The 15018-nt window shown below is 37.0% G+C and overlaps 1 protein-coding gene across 14 annotated transcripts in view; it reads left to right on the top strand.

Moving 5' to 3' along the window:
- The window catches only part of LOC128011076 (histone deacetylase 7), a 100995-nt gene that overhangs the window by 63157 nt on the left and 22820 nt on the right, over positions 1-15018 (top strand). For 8 of the 14 annotated variants that reach the window (XM_052593142.1, XM_052593137.1, XM_052593138.1 and 5 more), the window contains 6 exons: positions 5549-5730; positions 6600-6687; positions 10155-10272; positions 10374-10474; positions 13282-13404; positions 13966-14072. In XM_052593142.1, coding sequence (XP_052449102.1) covers positions 5549-5730; positions 6600-6687; positions 10155-10272; positions 10374-10474; positions 13282-13404; positions 13966-14072 — 719 coding nt within the window. The remainder of the gene's footprint in view (positions 1-5548; positions 5731-6599; positions 6688-10154; positions 10273-10373; positions 10475-13281; positions 13405-13965; positions 14073-15018) is intronic. The other 6 variants (XM_052593143.1, XM_052593139.1, XM_052593141.1 and 3 more) reach the window with 1 other exon arrangement.

The raw sequence follows: 15018 nt of genomic DNA, 5'->3' as shown, positions 1-15018 counted from the left end.
CCGAATCTTAAAACACATGGAGGTGTGAAAGCGCACACATACACACACTGTGTGTGCATACAATCTCTGCCCTACTGAGCTGTGACAGAAACACTGTGCCAACACGACTATCGTATTACCTCTAGTGTCCAGTATTGTGTTCCTCTGTCTGCCGTCTTCTGTGTTTCCAGTCACACCAGCTGAGGTTAGCAGTGAATTGACTGGAGCTTTTGAACCATAGACCTAGAACATATAATGCATGCATATGAATGCAAAGGTGGAGAAATGTGCAAAGTTAATGCAATTCATAACGCAGTGCATGTGCATACTGCATAGTGAGTATCAGGATTTTCATTTATTGACCTTTATTTTTTTTAGCTTTCTCTTTTAAGTCAGAAATTGTCATGACGGGGCAATCATTTGCAGAGAGTCTTGCTGTGCGAGTTTGTTGAAGTTAGGTAAGATAGCCATCTGTATGTTTAGAGGTAGTTCACAGAATAACATTTTAGCTACTTAAGATTTAATTGGTCATTGTGGTGATAAACTGAAATTATTTTGTACTGCAACAAAACCCAAATTTAAGTTTTCATGCATTTTCTTCATTCATAATTCTTACAACATATGTCAGAATGGTTTTATGTACGGTTTCCTATTGCTGTTTGTTTCTATTCATGCATTTGGCATCAGTTGATGCATTCTCTCAGAAATCAAACCTACAGTTTGACCTTGCTGTTGCAAACCACCGTTTGAGCTACAGGAACTCCTGAATGCGAAAGTACTGTGCAATGTGACAAAACCACAGTCAATGAAAGCAGATTTGATGTTGAGACAGTATATAGTAGACATTTGGACCGACGAGATCCTACTGTGGGAAATGAGAAACTATTCAAGATATAAGAGATGATCCAGTCTCTCATCACTTCCTGTGACTGTGAATGACTTTCAAAGAAACTAAGAGTTACACAGAAGAAAATGTGTTGTGCCTGATGAGATGGAGCTGCTTCTAATGAAAAACGTGATTCAAGGAGATGTTATTACAAAGTTACAACCGTTTACTGCTGCATTATAGTGTTGGAATAACGGTATTCTCTGATTTATGTGTGATCAAGCGAGTATGAGTGCCTCTATCAAAGAGATCACCTATGATTGCACCTGTAAGAGTTATTTTTGATCCACAGAGATCAACATCAGACTATATCAACCCACACACACACACACACACACACATGGCTTGACTTACAGTCAGAGGACTTTTAAACTGGTTGTGCTGGTCAGACAGGTCGGGCTGTGCGAGGCTGAAGTGGGAGTGTGTTGTGTTTTTTTCTGTCAGTTCTGATGCCAGTAATGGAAACAAATGTCATTTCTGTGACTATGCACCTAGTTGTAGTTTAAAAATAGTGTCTCTTTTAGCATTTGTGCACTGAAAAGACTTGTGGTGGTAAATAGACCTTAAAAAAGACATGGTGGGTCTCTCTTGACTTGAGCCAGTAAATAACCCCCTAGCAACTGCTTAGCACAGTTATGAAGCACTTTAACCACCTTAACAACTGCATGGCAGCAGCCTGGCATCGCACTGGCATGTTTCGCAAAGGCAAACATCATTTGTAAGTTCAACACAGAGCTTTAAACAAGGATTTCTATTGCAAGACAACCCCAAAGCAATGCATTGAACTGAAGAACTTGTAACGTAACATCAAGAAGGTCTTTAATCTTCAAAGTTCAATTCAAGAACCTCCTACAGTAAAATAATAGTTCTTGGCAAGTAATGGGATTTTATAGTCTGAACTGAACCACTGAAGAGCCTTTTAAGGGTTTGTCAGCAACTCCTTCACCCTTTATGTTCTGCAGACATTACATGAACAAGTGACATATTGCAAAAACCAAAAACCTAAAATTATCTTTGACGTGCCAGCATTTCTTCCTCACTGCATAATGAATAGGGCAGCTACAGGAAGTCATTAACTGCAGTCAAATACTGAGCAAGAGTCCACATCATTTAAGGACAACATGCACCGCTTAAATAGTGCCTTGTCCTAAAATACAGTTAGGTTAGCAGTTCATAACTATTAATAATTACTATTAGTGTTGCTCATACACCATGATTTATTCCTTTATAAACGTTCAGACTTCTAGAGTATTATCGAGACCTGCTTTTAATGTGAGAACATCAATATTAGATCAAATGCAATGCCTATTATTTTAAGAAATGAAACACTTTCCCTGCAATTAGCCCTAAAAATCTAAGATTGAAATACCATGCTATTTTAATATTACAAAATACTTTTTTTATGCTCACCAGAGCTGTATTTATTTAATTAGAAATTCAGTTAAAATAGCAAAGTTGTGAAATATTACTTTTGTAATATTATAAATGTTTTTACTGCTATATTTAAATCAGTTTAATGGGTCACTTTCTTAATAAAAGTGTTTATTTATTTTTAAAACAGACCCCCCTGACCTCAGTGACCTGGATGATAGTGTTAGTTCATGAAGACTTCATTAAAAATGATTTCTCCCATCAGAAAAACAGTTTGGTTTGCAACTCACAGTTTCCTTAGAAGCAGATTCATACTTACAAATATTTTCCTGCTGACACTCAGTCTCACAGCTTTGAAGGAAGATGTCCTAGCACACACACACACACACACACACACACATTCCTGTGTGCATTCCACTGCACATCTGCTTGTCTATCACTTTTATTAGTATATTTGTTGGCCTGTTTCTGTTGAGCTGGCTCAGAGCTATGCTATTGTTTGCCTTTCTGAGTAGGAGTACAAAAATGCATGCATACAAACACACACACACACACACACACACACACACACACACTGCTTGCCTCAATGCACACAAACACACACATGCATTCATGTTTATTTATATGTCACATTTATTTATTGTACTATACACTATATCACAACAGGTGTTTTAAACATATTTGGTACTGAATGATTACTATATTCATAGATTTACAGGGGCGCTTCAAATAGCGTGATATTATTATTATAGTACTTTTTGGGTAGGATTATTTATATCCGCAGCACACCAAAGGTGGGAAAACACCATGTTTCTCAATTCTGCCTCGAGTTCCTTTCCCGAGGCTGTCGAGTCTGGGCCGACAGGTCATTTCTGGGAATGCCCAAGCGATGCTGGAATAATCCAGGGCGGAATATAGTACGTGTTGTGTTATCAGGAAGGGAATGCTGGGGAAAAAGAAATGTGGGAGTCGTGTCATTTCCTGCAGTTCAGTGGAGCGCTGTGCATCGTGTGCACTGGGTCTGGGTGGAAACATGCTGATGTTGGGAGCTCGGGGAAGCAAAAACACGTTTGGCATCCAGGGCTGCGGTGCCAGGATGTTCCTCCTCTCCATTTCAAGATCCTAAAATGGGGCTGAGGAGATCCTGGTCTTTGTCAGAACATGTCAGGACTCCAGCGGGTCACTCCTGGCCATTCTCTCGCTGCTCCCATACAGTTTTACATCTTAATATTCACATCATGTCGCCTCTTTTGATAATATTACTTATGCTCGTATGCTCACCAAGGCTGCATTATTTGTTCAGAAATACAGTAAAAACAATAATTTGACAATATTGTTATATCAAAAAATATATTTACTATAAGCGTTTTCTGTTTTAATATGTATCACTTGTAATTTATTCCTGTCATGGCAAACCTGACAAGAAAATAAACATATAAAATAGTCACAGTGGCTTAAATATAATAGATTTTTATAGATTCTAACAAAAAAATACATGTTTTATCATATTTTTGACGTTTAAATATCAGCCCATCCAGCTTTGATGTTGGAGACTAATAGCAAATAATATAACTAATATTATTAAAATCGGATAAAATAATAAATTAGAATAAAATAAATATATGTATGAATGTTTCCATTCAAAGTCCACCATTCAAAAGAGTAAAATGTTGAATTTTTGTTTAAAGAGTAAAATTGTCCTCAATGCTGCATTTATATCTGCTAAATAATAAAGTAAAAATGTAATATTGTAAAATATTATTACAATTTAAAATACCAGTTTTCTGTTGTAATATATCTTAAAAACGTAATTTATTCCTGTTATTGTGAAAAGCTGAATTTTGGCTTAACACATTGGCTTAAAAACAGTATATCGGTAGATTTTAACATACCATTAAAACAAAAACAGAGATTTTTAACAAAAGAATTACATATTTTCAATGCATCTTTAGTCATATATTTTTTTACATGAAATGTAAAATAACCATATCATTTTATTATAATTAGTATAATAATAAAAAAATCATTTAAAATAGATGTTTTCTGTGAATATATTATAAAAATGTAATTTATTCCTGTGATAAAGCTGTATTTCCAGCATCATTCCTCCAGTCTTCAGCGTCACATGATTCTTCAGAAATCACTCTGATATGCTGAATTGCTTCTCAAGGAACATTTCTCATTATTAGCCTCTTGTGATCTCATTTCTTATTCTGTTTCTCAGTTCTTGCTCTTGCATAACACTCCAGCTCCGCGGTACATATTGTTCCTGACCGGCTGAAGTCAGTCGTGACTCATTTGCGCCGCTGCTGATTGGTCTGCTGTAGAAAGCTTTTTTTGTTCTGTGACTTTTGTGTCAGAAAATCAGCGACAAAGCAGTCACAATTCACAGGAATACAATAGTAAGTGTGCTTTGCGTGAGTCACTGTTTCTGAAGCACTGGATCTTGTGAGTGTGATGACTGACATCAGTGCGGTGAGAGACATACATGTACAGCGGCTTTGTGATTTTCCTGTCTGCTCTGTGTGAGGGGAAGGCAGTCCGTCCCATTGAGTCACTGGTAACATGCAAATATTCTTAAAGCAGCATGCAAAAGTTATGGAAATCAGGCCGACTTCATATCACTGTGGAATGTGCCATAAGGGAAACACTGGAACATGTGCTGGCGCTGATACACTCTCTCTCTCTCTCCATCCCTTTTCTCTTTCTCTGTATATCCACCTGCTTTCTTCTGCCTTCTCCACCAGTGGAAATGTCCTGCAATTGATTTAAACAGCGTCGATTCTTAAATCAAAGCCATGTAGGGTGACCGGGGCTAGTTGTCACATGGGCAAGTCATCACAATCTCTAACTTTAATGATATTTTAATGAGTTTTATTAAGGCTAGGAAGAATATTTCACACTCGCGCTCTCTCTATCTCTCTATTTCTATTTCAAATAAATGCTGTACTTTTGAACTTCCTATTAATCAAAGAATCATAAAAAAACAGTTTTCAGTATTGATAATAAGAAGAAATATTAACTACAATAAAAGCAGTAAATCAGTATATTACAGTGGTTTCTGAAGGATCATGTGACACTGAAGACTGGAGTAAAGATGCTGAAAATACAGCTTTGATCACAGGAAAAAATGACATTTTACAATAGATTCAGTTAGAAAATAGTTATTTTGAATTATAATTATATTTTACAATGTTACCATTTTACAATATTTTTGAATTATTATTTTTGGATCTAGTTTCACATATATTTTTAGTTTTTTGTTTGTTTTTTTCTAATAATGGATTTCCCTGTATGTCTCTGTCCTTCCAGAAGACTCGGTGTGGTCTCCCACAGGCCCCGCCCCCATGGACCTGCGTGTAGGTGAGCGTCTGGTGCGTCCGGGTTCGGACCCGGCCTTCCTGTCCCCTCTGCACCCCCCTCTGCTGATCAACCCCTTCAATCCGCAGCACTGTTCCCAGTACAGCCAGCAGCAGCTGCAGCAGCGCATACAGGTGCACCTCACACTGAGACCACCACAACACAACAAACTGAACATCATTTACAACATTAATACCTGTAATCCATAGCATCAGACTAGCAGGGAAGTCTGGTTATGTTCTGCTAACTGCTTCTTTTAAGTTAGCCAATAGGGCACATTTTATGGTTAGGATTAGTTTATTTGACTGATGATTATCCAGTTGGTTTTACACCTGTATTAATCCGTTTCAGAGTCTAGTGAGGGTACAACAGTGCTAAAGGTGCCTTTGGTATATTCTTATAAACCACTAAATGGCACAAAAACATGGCGTGGCACTTTACAAAACTTTTCTTTTCAAGATGCACGTATATATTCGTCTGAACCTTTGCCCACAGCAGTGCAAAGTTGATTCTGTGCTTAATTGAGTGAACATTTTCAAGTCTGAATATGATTTTCATTTTTAAGAGTATTAAAGCAACAGTTTTTAAATAATGAAAGAATGTGTAAAGTACACATCTATGGTATATTAAATTCATGGGTAAAAAGCGTCCCTGCTGTTAATAGTTAATGATTTATTTCCACACTAAATCTGTTGCTTTATAAATGTTTAATACAAATCTATATATGTATTCTGCAATTATACATTTTAGGCGCAGTAAAAAGCAAAAACTTTTCTTAAGGCGTCCCTTTAGCCCCATCGTACCCTAACGCCTAGCATTAGATTAGCATTAGCTCATTTTTACCTGGACAGTGAGTTTAAAAGCAACTTATATATAATTGGTTGCTAAATTGATGAACAAATAGATTACATTCATGATCAAATAGATGTATTAACCAAATTTATTTCATGAATGAGACCTAATAAGAATAATTATGACTGACATCTATGACCTCTTTTTGTAGTCATATAACATGGAGCAGCATCTACGAGACCAAGAACTAGCGAAACAACAGCTACAGCAGCTTAAAAACAAGGACAAGAGTCAACAGAGTGAGTGACACACACACACACACACACACACACACACACACACACACACACAATGACGCTTACATAACTGCTGTTTACAGACGAACTATGTAGCTACTTACTTAAACACAGGGTGAATGTCTAAAAGAATGACTAGTGGTCACCAAACATAGTACTGTGTGCTAGTTTGGGGTTGGGGTTAGTTTGATTAGCAACACAGATATGAGATTCTGTTTTTGTCATTTCAAGAATGCCTTTAAAATGAGGCACTTGGATTAGGGCTGTGCGGTTATTCGAAATCGAATCGAAATCGCGATTTGAGACGTTGCGATTTGCTAATCGCAAAAAAGCCTGTAATGTGGACGCGATATTTTTCTGTTCCAGAGCATCAGTCTTCAGTGACCGTCTTACTAACCAATAGAGTGAGGGCACCTTCGTTCTCCCCAATCAGCTCTAGCCAACTGTGTAAACGCCCACTATTTAAAATAAAAAAATATATGTATATAAATATTTTTTTCTTCTTGTGAGCAACCAAAATTATAACGGTATAACTAATTTTATGGACTTAACTCAGATCTCCAGAGACGGTAATGTTTTCTCTTGGTTCTTGTTTCTAAATAAACGCGACTTATAGTCCAGTGCGACTTATATATGTTTTTTTCCTCGTCATGACGTATTTTTGGACTGATGCGACTTATACTCAGGTGCGATTTTATAGTCGGAAAAATACGGTAATAGAACCCCTCCCAAAACACAATTAAAAGGATTTGATGGTTATAATTGGAATTGTATTGGATCGAACATCTGTAATTCCTATTGGAATAATGCCAAAACCAAAAAAGGAATCCTGTAATGGTTTCATGGAAACCGTAAGAATTTCTGTTTTGTTTTTCAGGAGGGTACTGATACTCATACTGTGCTGCACATTGTTGACAATATTGACCTGAGGCTTGACTTTGCAAATATAAAATCGCAAATCAAATTGCAAACACAATATCTGTCCAAAAAAAATCGCAATTAGATATTTTCCCCATATCGCACATCCCTAACTTCGATGACTGAACACTCAAATGTCACTAACATGCATCTTAAGAAAGAAAGAGATTGACATTTTAATTTGTCACAGTTCTTCAACTAAGAAGAATCGAACAGGTGCTGTGCACAAGTACTGTAGGTTGTGTTGTGGAGGTCAGACAAAAAAAGGTGCGATCATTGTTCTCAGTCGATTTAGTACATAACCCGACCGAGGAAAAGAGTTTTTGATTGTGCCAGTGCCCTTTTTAATAGTAGCTCAACTGAAACGGCTGCCTCAGGAAGTAGCTCTGAGAGTAAAAACAAAACTTTGTGGTTGAAAACACATGGGAGGAGTCTGCACTGAGCATGGATCCCTGAGTATTTACTCTCTCACTGCTGCCAGTGACCTGCCAGCTACAGCAACTACAGATCGTGCCATGCTACACCATACAATACCATGGAGCAGACATACATGAATGGATAGATGCTAAAACCATAGTACTGTGATGGATTTCATGGCACTGAATAATAGTCAACACATCTGCATGTATTTACCTGTTACTCCAAGTTATTTCAAATATTGCCATGACATTTCTACGATATACCGGTCACCAAAAAAACCTTGGTGCCATGTCCAAAACATAGGTAGAAGGATAGAAAACAAATGATAGATAGATAGATAGATAGATAGATAGATAGATAGATAGATAGATAGATAGATAGATAGATAGATAGATAGATGGATGATAGGGGTTTTGCACTTTTGCCCTCTGCGTGTCTGTGGCAGCACTGTGTGTGTGTGTGTGTGTGTGCAGTAGAATTGCTCCATTGTGATCATGAGCGTCTCCAGAGCTGTGTCATGCTGCAGCGCTTGATCACGCTGGCAAACATTAATACCACTTTTATTGCTGTTTGTTTTTCACTGAATGAGAGCAGTAATTATCCTGTTGTTACAGTAAAACAGTCTGAAAACCACTGCCACCTGATTTTCTATTAGATAAACTGCGCGTTAAGCAGATAGTGATTTGTTGTAACAGTCAGTGATGTTCTTGTCCAAAAAAAGATAATTTCTGGTGATGCACAATAGTCTCTCACACGGTAATAATTCACTGCAGCTGGAGTTTTTTATTTTATTTTTTATTCTTTTATCTAGCTGATGCTATGGCTGTTGTGAGAGAAAGCACCTGCAGAGAGGTGAAATTAATCGCTCAGCGCAAACAGTAACCGTGTCAATATTGACCATATTGGTTAGAGCCAGCATGACGTAGCCGACACATAAAGGGCGCTCTGGAAGGACAGGGAGGCACTGAGTCAACATGCAGTTTCCTTCCCTCGACCTCACTGCAACCTCGACCGCACGGCTCCACAATAGAGCTCGACCACTCTCACCGTACAGGCCCTCGATAGAAACATCGCTGACATTTCTCTGTGGGAGAAAACTGGGTCAGTAACTAGCAATCAGTCAAATCAGATTTACCATGTTTTTAAAAAATGGCCTTACTTTAGTTACAGGGCCTATTACAGGGCCAACTAAACTAAAATAGACTGAACGAAAATGAATATAAAATAAACAAAAAATTAGGGATGCACGCAATTATCGGACCGATATCCAGATTAGCCGATAATGGCTTTAAATGTCATATCGGACCGATATGAAAAATAATGCTGCTATGTCTTGCCGATAAGATGAATATGTTAACTCGCATGTGCTCAGGGTGTGCTAGCGATTAGATCACGTCCGCAGGGTGAAAATATTGTCATATCAGATAACGGCAAAATCCTATATCGTGCATCCCTACTAAAAATAACACAACGTAATAAAATAAAATAAAATAATTAATTAATTTAAAATGTAACATTTATTTAAAATATTTAAAATAAACTAAAATAACACAACGTAATAAAATAAAATAATAAAATTAATTAATTTAAAATGTAACATTTATTTAAAATATATAAAATAAACTAAAATAACATAACAATAAAATAAAATAATTTAAAATATCTAATTTAAAATATAAACAAAAAATATAAATGTAATTAAAAATATATATATTTTTTAAATGTAATATTTTTTATTTTAACATAAAAAGTAAATAAAATAAATAAATTTTAAATTCATTAAAAAATATTAAACCTTATTTACTTGTCCTGGACCAACTAAACTAAATCAAACTGAGATAAAATAAAAATGATGCAAAATAAAATGTAATGTAAAATAAATAATATACAATAAATATTATTGAAAAAATTAAATAAAATTTAATTTAAAAACAACATTAGTATACTTGACATTGAAAATTATCTATATTTGCATTGCCACTTTTTGTTAATAATGTGGTTTGGCATTATTTCATTGGCTGGTTGTATTTATGGAGGGCCACACTCTCTGAAAATATTGAGAATATTACGATTTAAAACTGAGAATGGTTTGCTTTCTTTGCTTTTAATTGGCCGGTTGTGTTGATTGACAGGTGCTGTGGCCAGTGCGCTGGTGAAGCAGAAACTAGCGCAAGTGATTCGGAAGAAGCAGAAGGCGGTGCTAGAGAGGACCAACTCCAACCCTCTGAGCAGCCCGTCCGTCGCCTACCGGTTAGAAACAGTTCTCATATCCACCCACAACTGTTAAAGTGCACATGAAAACTACATGCTTTCCTTCAGATCTTAGCAGAAGGTCTTCTGTGTTTCCTCAGGGAGCTGGTTCCAGATCCCGGCGCTCCTGTGCAGCCGCTCATGTCCTCCACGAATCCAGCTCTCAGCGAAGGGCCTGACGAACCACCCCTGAGACGAGCAAGTATGTCACTGTCACACATATAAACATCATCACATGACAGTTCATTCATCAGCATCTATGGATGAGTGTGGAAGCCGTTCAGACAGACTCCCAGCGCCTCTCTTTCCTCCAGGCATACAGCGCTCTGTTAACCAGGCCTTGTGTAACTTCTCTTTTACCTCTGAAAGACACTCCCCTGTGAGCCCCAGGGGCAGAACACCGCGACTCTGTCTGTCTGGACGTCCAGTTACTCACATGAAGAGTTTAAATGTCTTTGTTCTGCTTCTGTAGTGCTAATCATCTCTATAATCATTGCTCATACTTTTATGGGTTCAGGATTTGTAAAAGTCTGTTCACACCAAACACAAATGTAAGGCCCAAAAATTCAGTCCAGATTTCACATTCGATGTGTCTGTTCAGTCCAGTGCACATAGACTCTCTGACAGTAGATTAGATAATTAATAAAATAAATATTGGTAAAATAAACCCCAGACAGGCTGAATGAAAATGCATTCACTCGCTTCCAGTAGGTAAAAAAAAAAAAAATAATAATAATAAAATAAATATTAATAAAATGAAATTAAAATGCAGATTCACTCTCTGACAGTAGGTGAATTTTTTTTTATATTAATAAAATGAAATTAAAATGCATTCACTCTCTGACAGTAGGTGAAAAAATAAATAAAAATAATAAAATTAATATTAATAAAATGAAATTAAAATGCAGATTCACTCTCTGTCAATGAAAAAGAAATAAAGAAATTTAATAAAATAAAATAATTAAATTAATACATTTAATAAAATTAAAAGAAGAAAATGCAAATATACTCTGACAGCTGGTGGAAAATAAATAAATACAAATAATAAAATAAAATTTACATGAATAAAATGTAATGAAAATAAAAATCACAGTCAGTCAGGGAAAAGGAAATAAAGAAATAAAAATAATAAAATTAATATTATAATGCAAATTCCCTCTCTGACAGAAGGTGGCGCTTGTAGAAAAAAGCAGCACAAAAAACACCAAAAGTTCAAAAAGGAAGTCAAACAGTCGTTACATGTTTTTATGTTTTTTTGAGATGCAACACCAAAATAAAACAATAATACTTCCTGTTATTCACTGTCACAAAATAGTCTGTTTGTGTCACCAATTTGTAGTTTTAAGTAACAGCGTCAACTCTGGTCATGTGACGAAAAGGTGCTCATTGATTGGCCAGTTTTCTTTCTTCTTCTTGTGTTGGGAAAGACATTAAGACACCTTTACGTGTCAGTCTAAACAAACGCATTTAAAGTTTAGTACTGAATATCCATCTTGATATGAACAGGCCTCAGGTATTAAACTTGAGATTTCTTTCAAATAGTACAAACATAAACGCTAGACATTTACAATAATGTAAATCCCACAGCCAGCTCAGCTACTTTACTAAATGATTGAGTTGTACGGATGATAAAAAGTGTACAAGTCATAATCATGTACGCATAGGGACCAAAATATGATTCTGGAGCCATCAGAAAAAGTTAAATTGTGACTCTTATCAGTCAGTTTTCAGCATCGAACAGAGCGTTCGGCAGAAGAACAAGTTTTCAAGTAGTCCTTGAGACAGTTTCCAAATACTTGACCTGTCCACTTCATATCAGTTCAGGATCACTTTGTACTCGATGGTTAAAAAGAGGAAGCGTTTAACATGACGCTGCGCAGGGCCGCGTCATTGACTGGTAACCGTGAGTAAGTACAGCTGTGGGATTACAGATCTCAACCAGAACTACTGTTTCACAATGATAAAAACTACTAGCAGGAAGTACAGAAGAGATTTCAGAGCCACCTTCTTTTAGACAAAAGCACAGAACTGTGACTGTGTGATCAAACAGAGGAAGTAGATGCTACGTTTGCATATACTGTAAGTAGTTACAGGTCAATAGATGTGCAAAACCACATCTACTGTAAATCAGCTCATTGCTGGGTTGTATCAATGAGCTGGCGAATGGTTAAAGGGATAGTTCACCCAAAAATGACAATCTTCATAATTTCTTCTTCTAAGCATGTTTTAATGACACCTGAGAGATTTCTGTAAGTTGAGATAAAAAAAAGACAATTGAAAGTCCCTTTAACCTAAACTTTGACGCTTCTAAGAGTGTATAAAGACATTGTAAACAACTTTTCTGAAGAAAAACGAGAGCTTTATATGATGAACCGATTTAATTTAGCCGTTGTTCACGTATAAACATTGCTAAACACACATACATAGAGCTCATTAAACGTACGCTCAAACGTACTGGTTGGTTTTTGCATATCAAGCTGAAACATTTAAAAGTCCTGAAACGTTTCTTTATACCGAGCTAAAATTTAAAAGTAGAGATATAACAGTTGCTGCTAGACGTTAGCAAACATGCTAAACATAGCATGCTATCAGTGCTAAGAGAAGTTGCACTTTAAAGCATCTCCTAAAATCTGAGAAAAAAAAGTTATAAAAAATTACTTACCCGCCCTAATCGTCTTCTGACTTTGTGTGTGTGTGTGTGTGTGTGTGTGTGTTAAATCTCAAGTGTCGATGTGGTATTTTCAGCCCATAGGTTGTCTTGAAACACATGCTGGTTGTTTGTTGCAGTTATGTCAGTTTTATTGATGGTACTGTATATTTTCATTTATACACATGGTTGTTATTTGCAGTCATGAATGGTTACTTTTTAAAGAGCAGATTGATGACACATCAACACCAGCGTGTGACACGAGCAAACTACAACTGAACCTTGATGACAGTTCACTAAACGACCCAAACTGACTGAAACCTCCCTTTGGTTCGGCTCTTGTTGTTTTGTTGTTGTCGCAGCCTCGGAGCCCAACCTGAAGGTGAAGCACAAGTTAAAGAAGCACCTGAACACCCGTAAGAGCCCGCTGACCCGTAAAGAGAGCGCTCCGCCGGCCGTCAAACACCGCGTGCCTGACACGCTGGGTAACTACCACACGTCTGCTGTTAGCACTCAACTCTTCTGATGTACAGAGACTTATTTAGCTGTTTTTATCATGTTAAGGTTTTTTTCTTGCTTTTAGTTGTACATATTTAATAAGATTAAAATCTCTTTGATCATTTACTCACCCTTGTGTCGTTCCAAACCTGTAAGACTTTCATTCGTCTTCAGATCACACATTAGGATATTTTCATCAGAGATTTCTGTCCGTCTATTGCTGCCACTTTGATGCTTCATGAAGAGATCATGAAACTGATCCAAAAGAATTGAGCAGAGTACATTTCTCAAAGAGACTTGATCGCTTTATCTAATGAACAGATTTAATTTAGGCTTTTATTCACATATTGCATTAATCAAAGCTAGGGTTGGGCGATTTTTCAGATTTGATCAGTTCATTTGAATCGGATGTTTTGGCACGATTGTATTTTAAGGAATCACAATCTTGAATAATAATAATAATACGACTATGACCAGTCCCTTCAGTGCATGTAGTGATGTGTGTGTGTGTGTGTGTGTGAGCTGACAGATGTGTGTGTTTGTCTCAGATTCGTCCCCCAGCAGCAGCAGCACCCCAGTGTCCGGCTGCAGCTCCCCGAACGACAGTCTGCCCCATGAGAACGGAGCGCTGCCCTCCTCCAGCCTGGCCCATGAGGTAACACTCCTCTCTCTCCGTCCCCTTATAACGGGACGTTCTGCTAATGCTATTATAAATCCGAACATTAATGGAGAATGGCTCATTATGTAATGATGTAGTCAGTCGGTACAGTTTAAATGTATTGAGCTTCTCCCTTTCTGCCGTGGAAAGACACACACACACACACACAGAGAGCGGGGCATGATGGGACAGCTCTTTAATAATCCTCTGGCGGGTGTTGTTTGTAGAGAAAGCGGAGCTCGACAGGGCTTGTTTCGGGAGGTTCCCTCTCTTTGGCATAATGACATGTTTTACACAAAGTCACCGGAGAAGGAGCGCTGCATGCAGCTGCGGGACACCAGATCTCTCGCTTCCACCCCGAGCCTCCTCATCACTTTATTATACATTTTTGGGGCTTGCATTAATGCAGAGCTCTCTGACGGGTCGCACAGGAGCCTCGTCCGCTCGCACGCAACAGTAGATCACACAGATTATTACAACTCTTTTCTATTAAGGGGCAGGATATTCCTCATGGAAATTAATGTCTGAGGCAGTTTTTATTTATTTATGATGGCTTTTTTAATATATATCTTTTTTAATACATAGTTAACAAAATATTATTTTTTCTTCAACTGTTCTCACTATTAAGTAGTTGCATATTACCAACATATTGGCTCTTCATTAGTTTGTATAAAGTACATATTAATGTCTTGTTTCGACCATATTTTAGATTTCCCTTAATCCTATCTCATACCTAGACTTAACACCTTACTAATTATTAATGAGCGGCAAATTACACTAGGAGCTTATTGAGGCAAAAGTCATAGTTAATAGTGATAGTGATTAGTCCTCAAACTAAAGTATTGCTGATTATTATTAAACAAATCAACATCAGATATAAAGGTATCTGTAAATACTATGCATGAATAATGCTTTGCTGAAATATATATTACCCGAAACTAAC

The sequence above is a fragment of the Carassius gibelio genome, chromosome B23 (assembly GCF_023724105.1).
Source record: "Carassius gibelio isolate Cgi1373 ecotype wild population from Czech Republic chromosome B23, carGib1.2-hapl.c, whole genome shotgun sequence".
NCBI lineage: Eukaryota > Metazoa > Chordata > Actinopteri > Cypriniformes > Cyprinidae > Carassius > Carassius gibelio.
The sequence above is the reverse complement of the archived record's forward strand: the minus strand, read 5'-3'. Positions and strand labels throughout refer to the sequence as shown.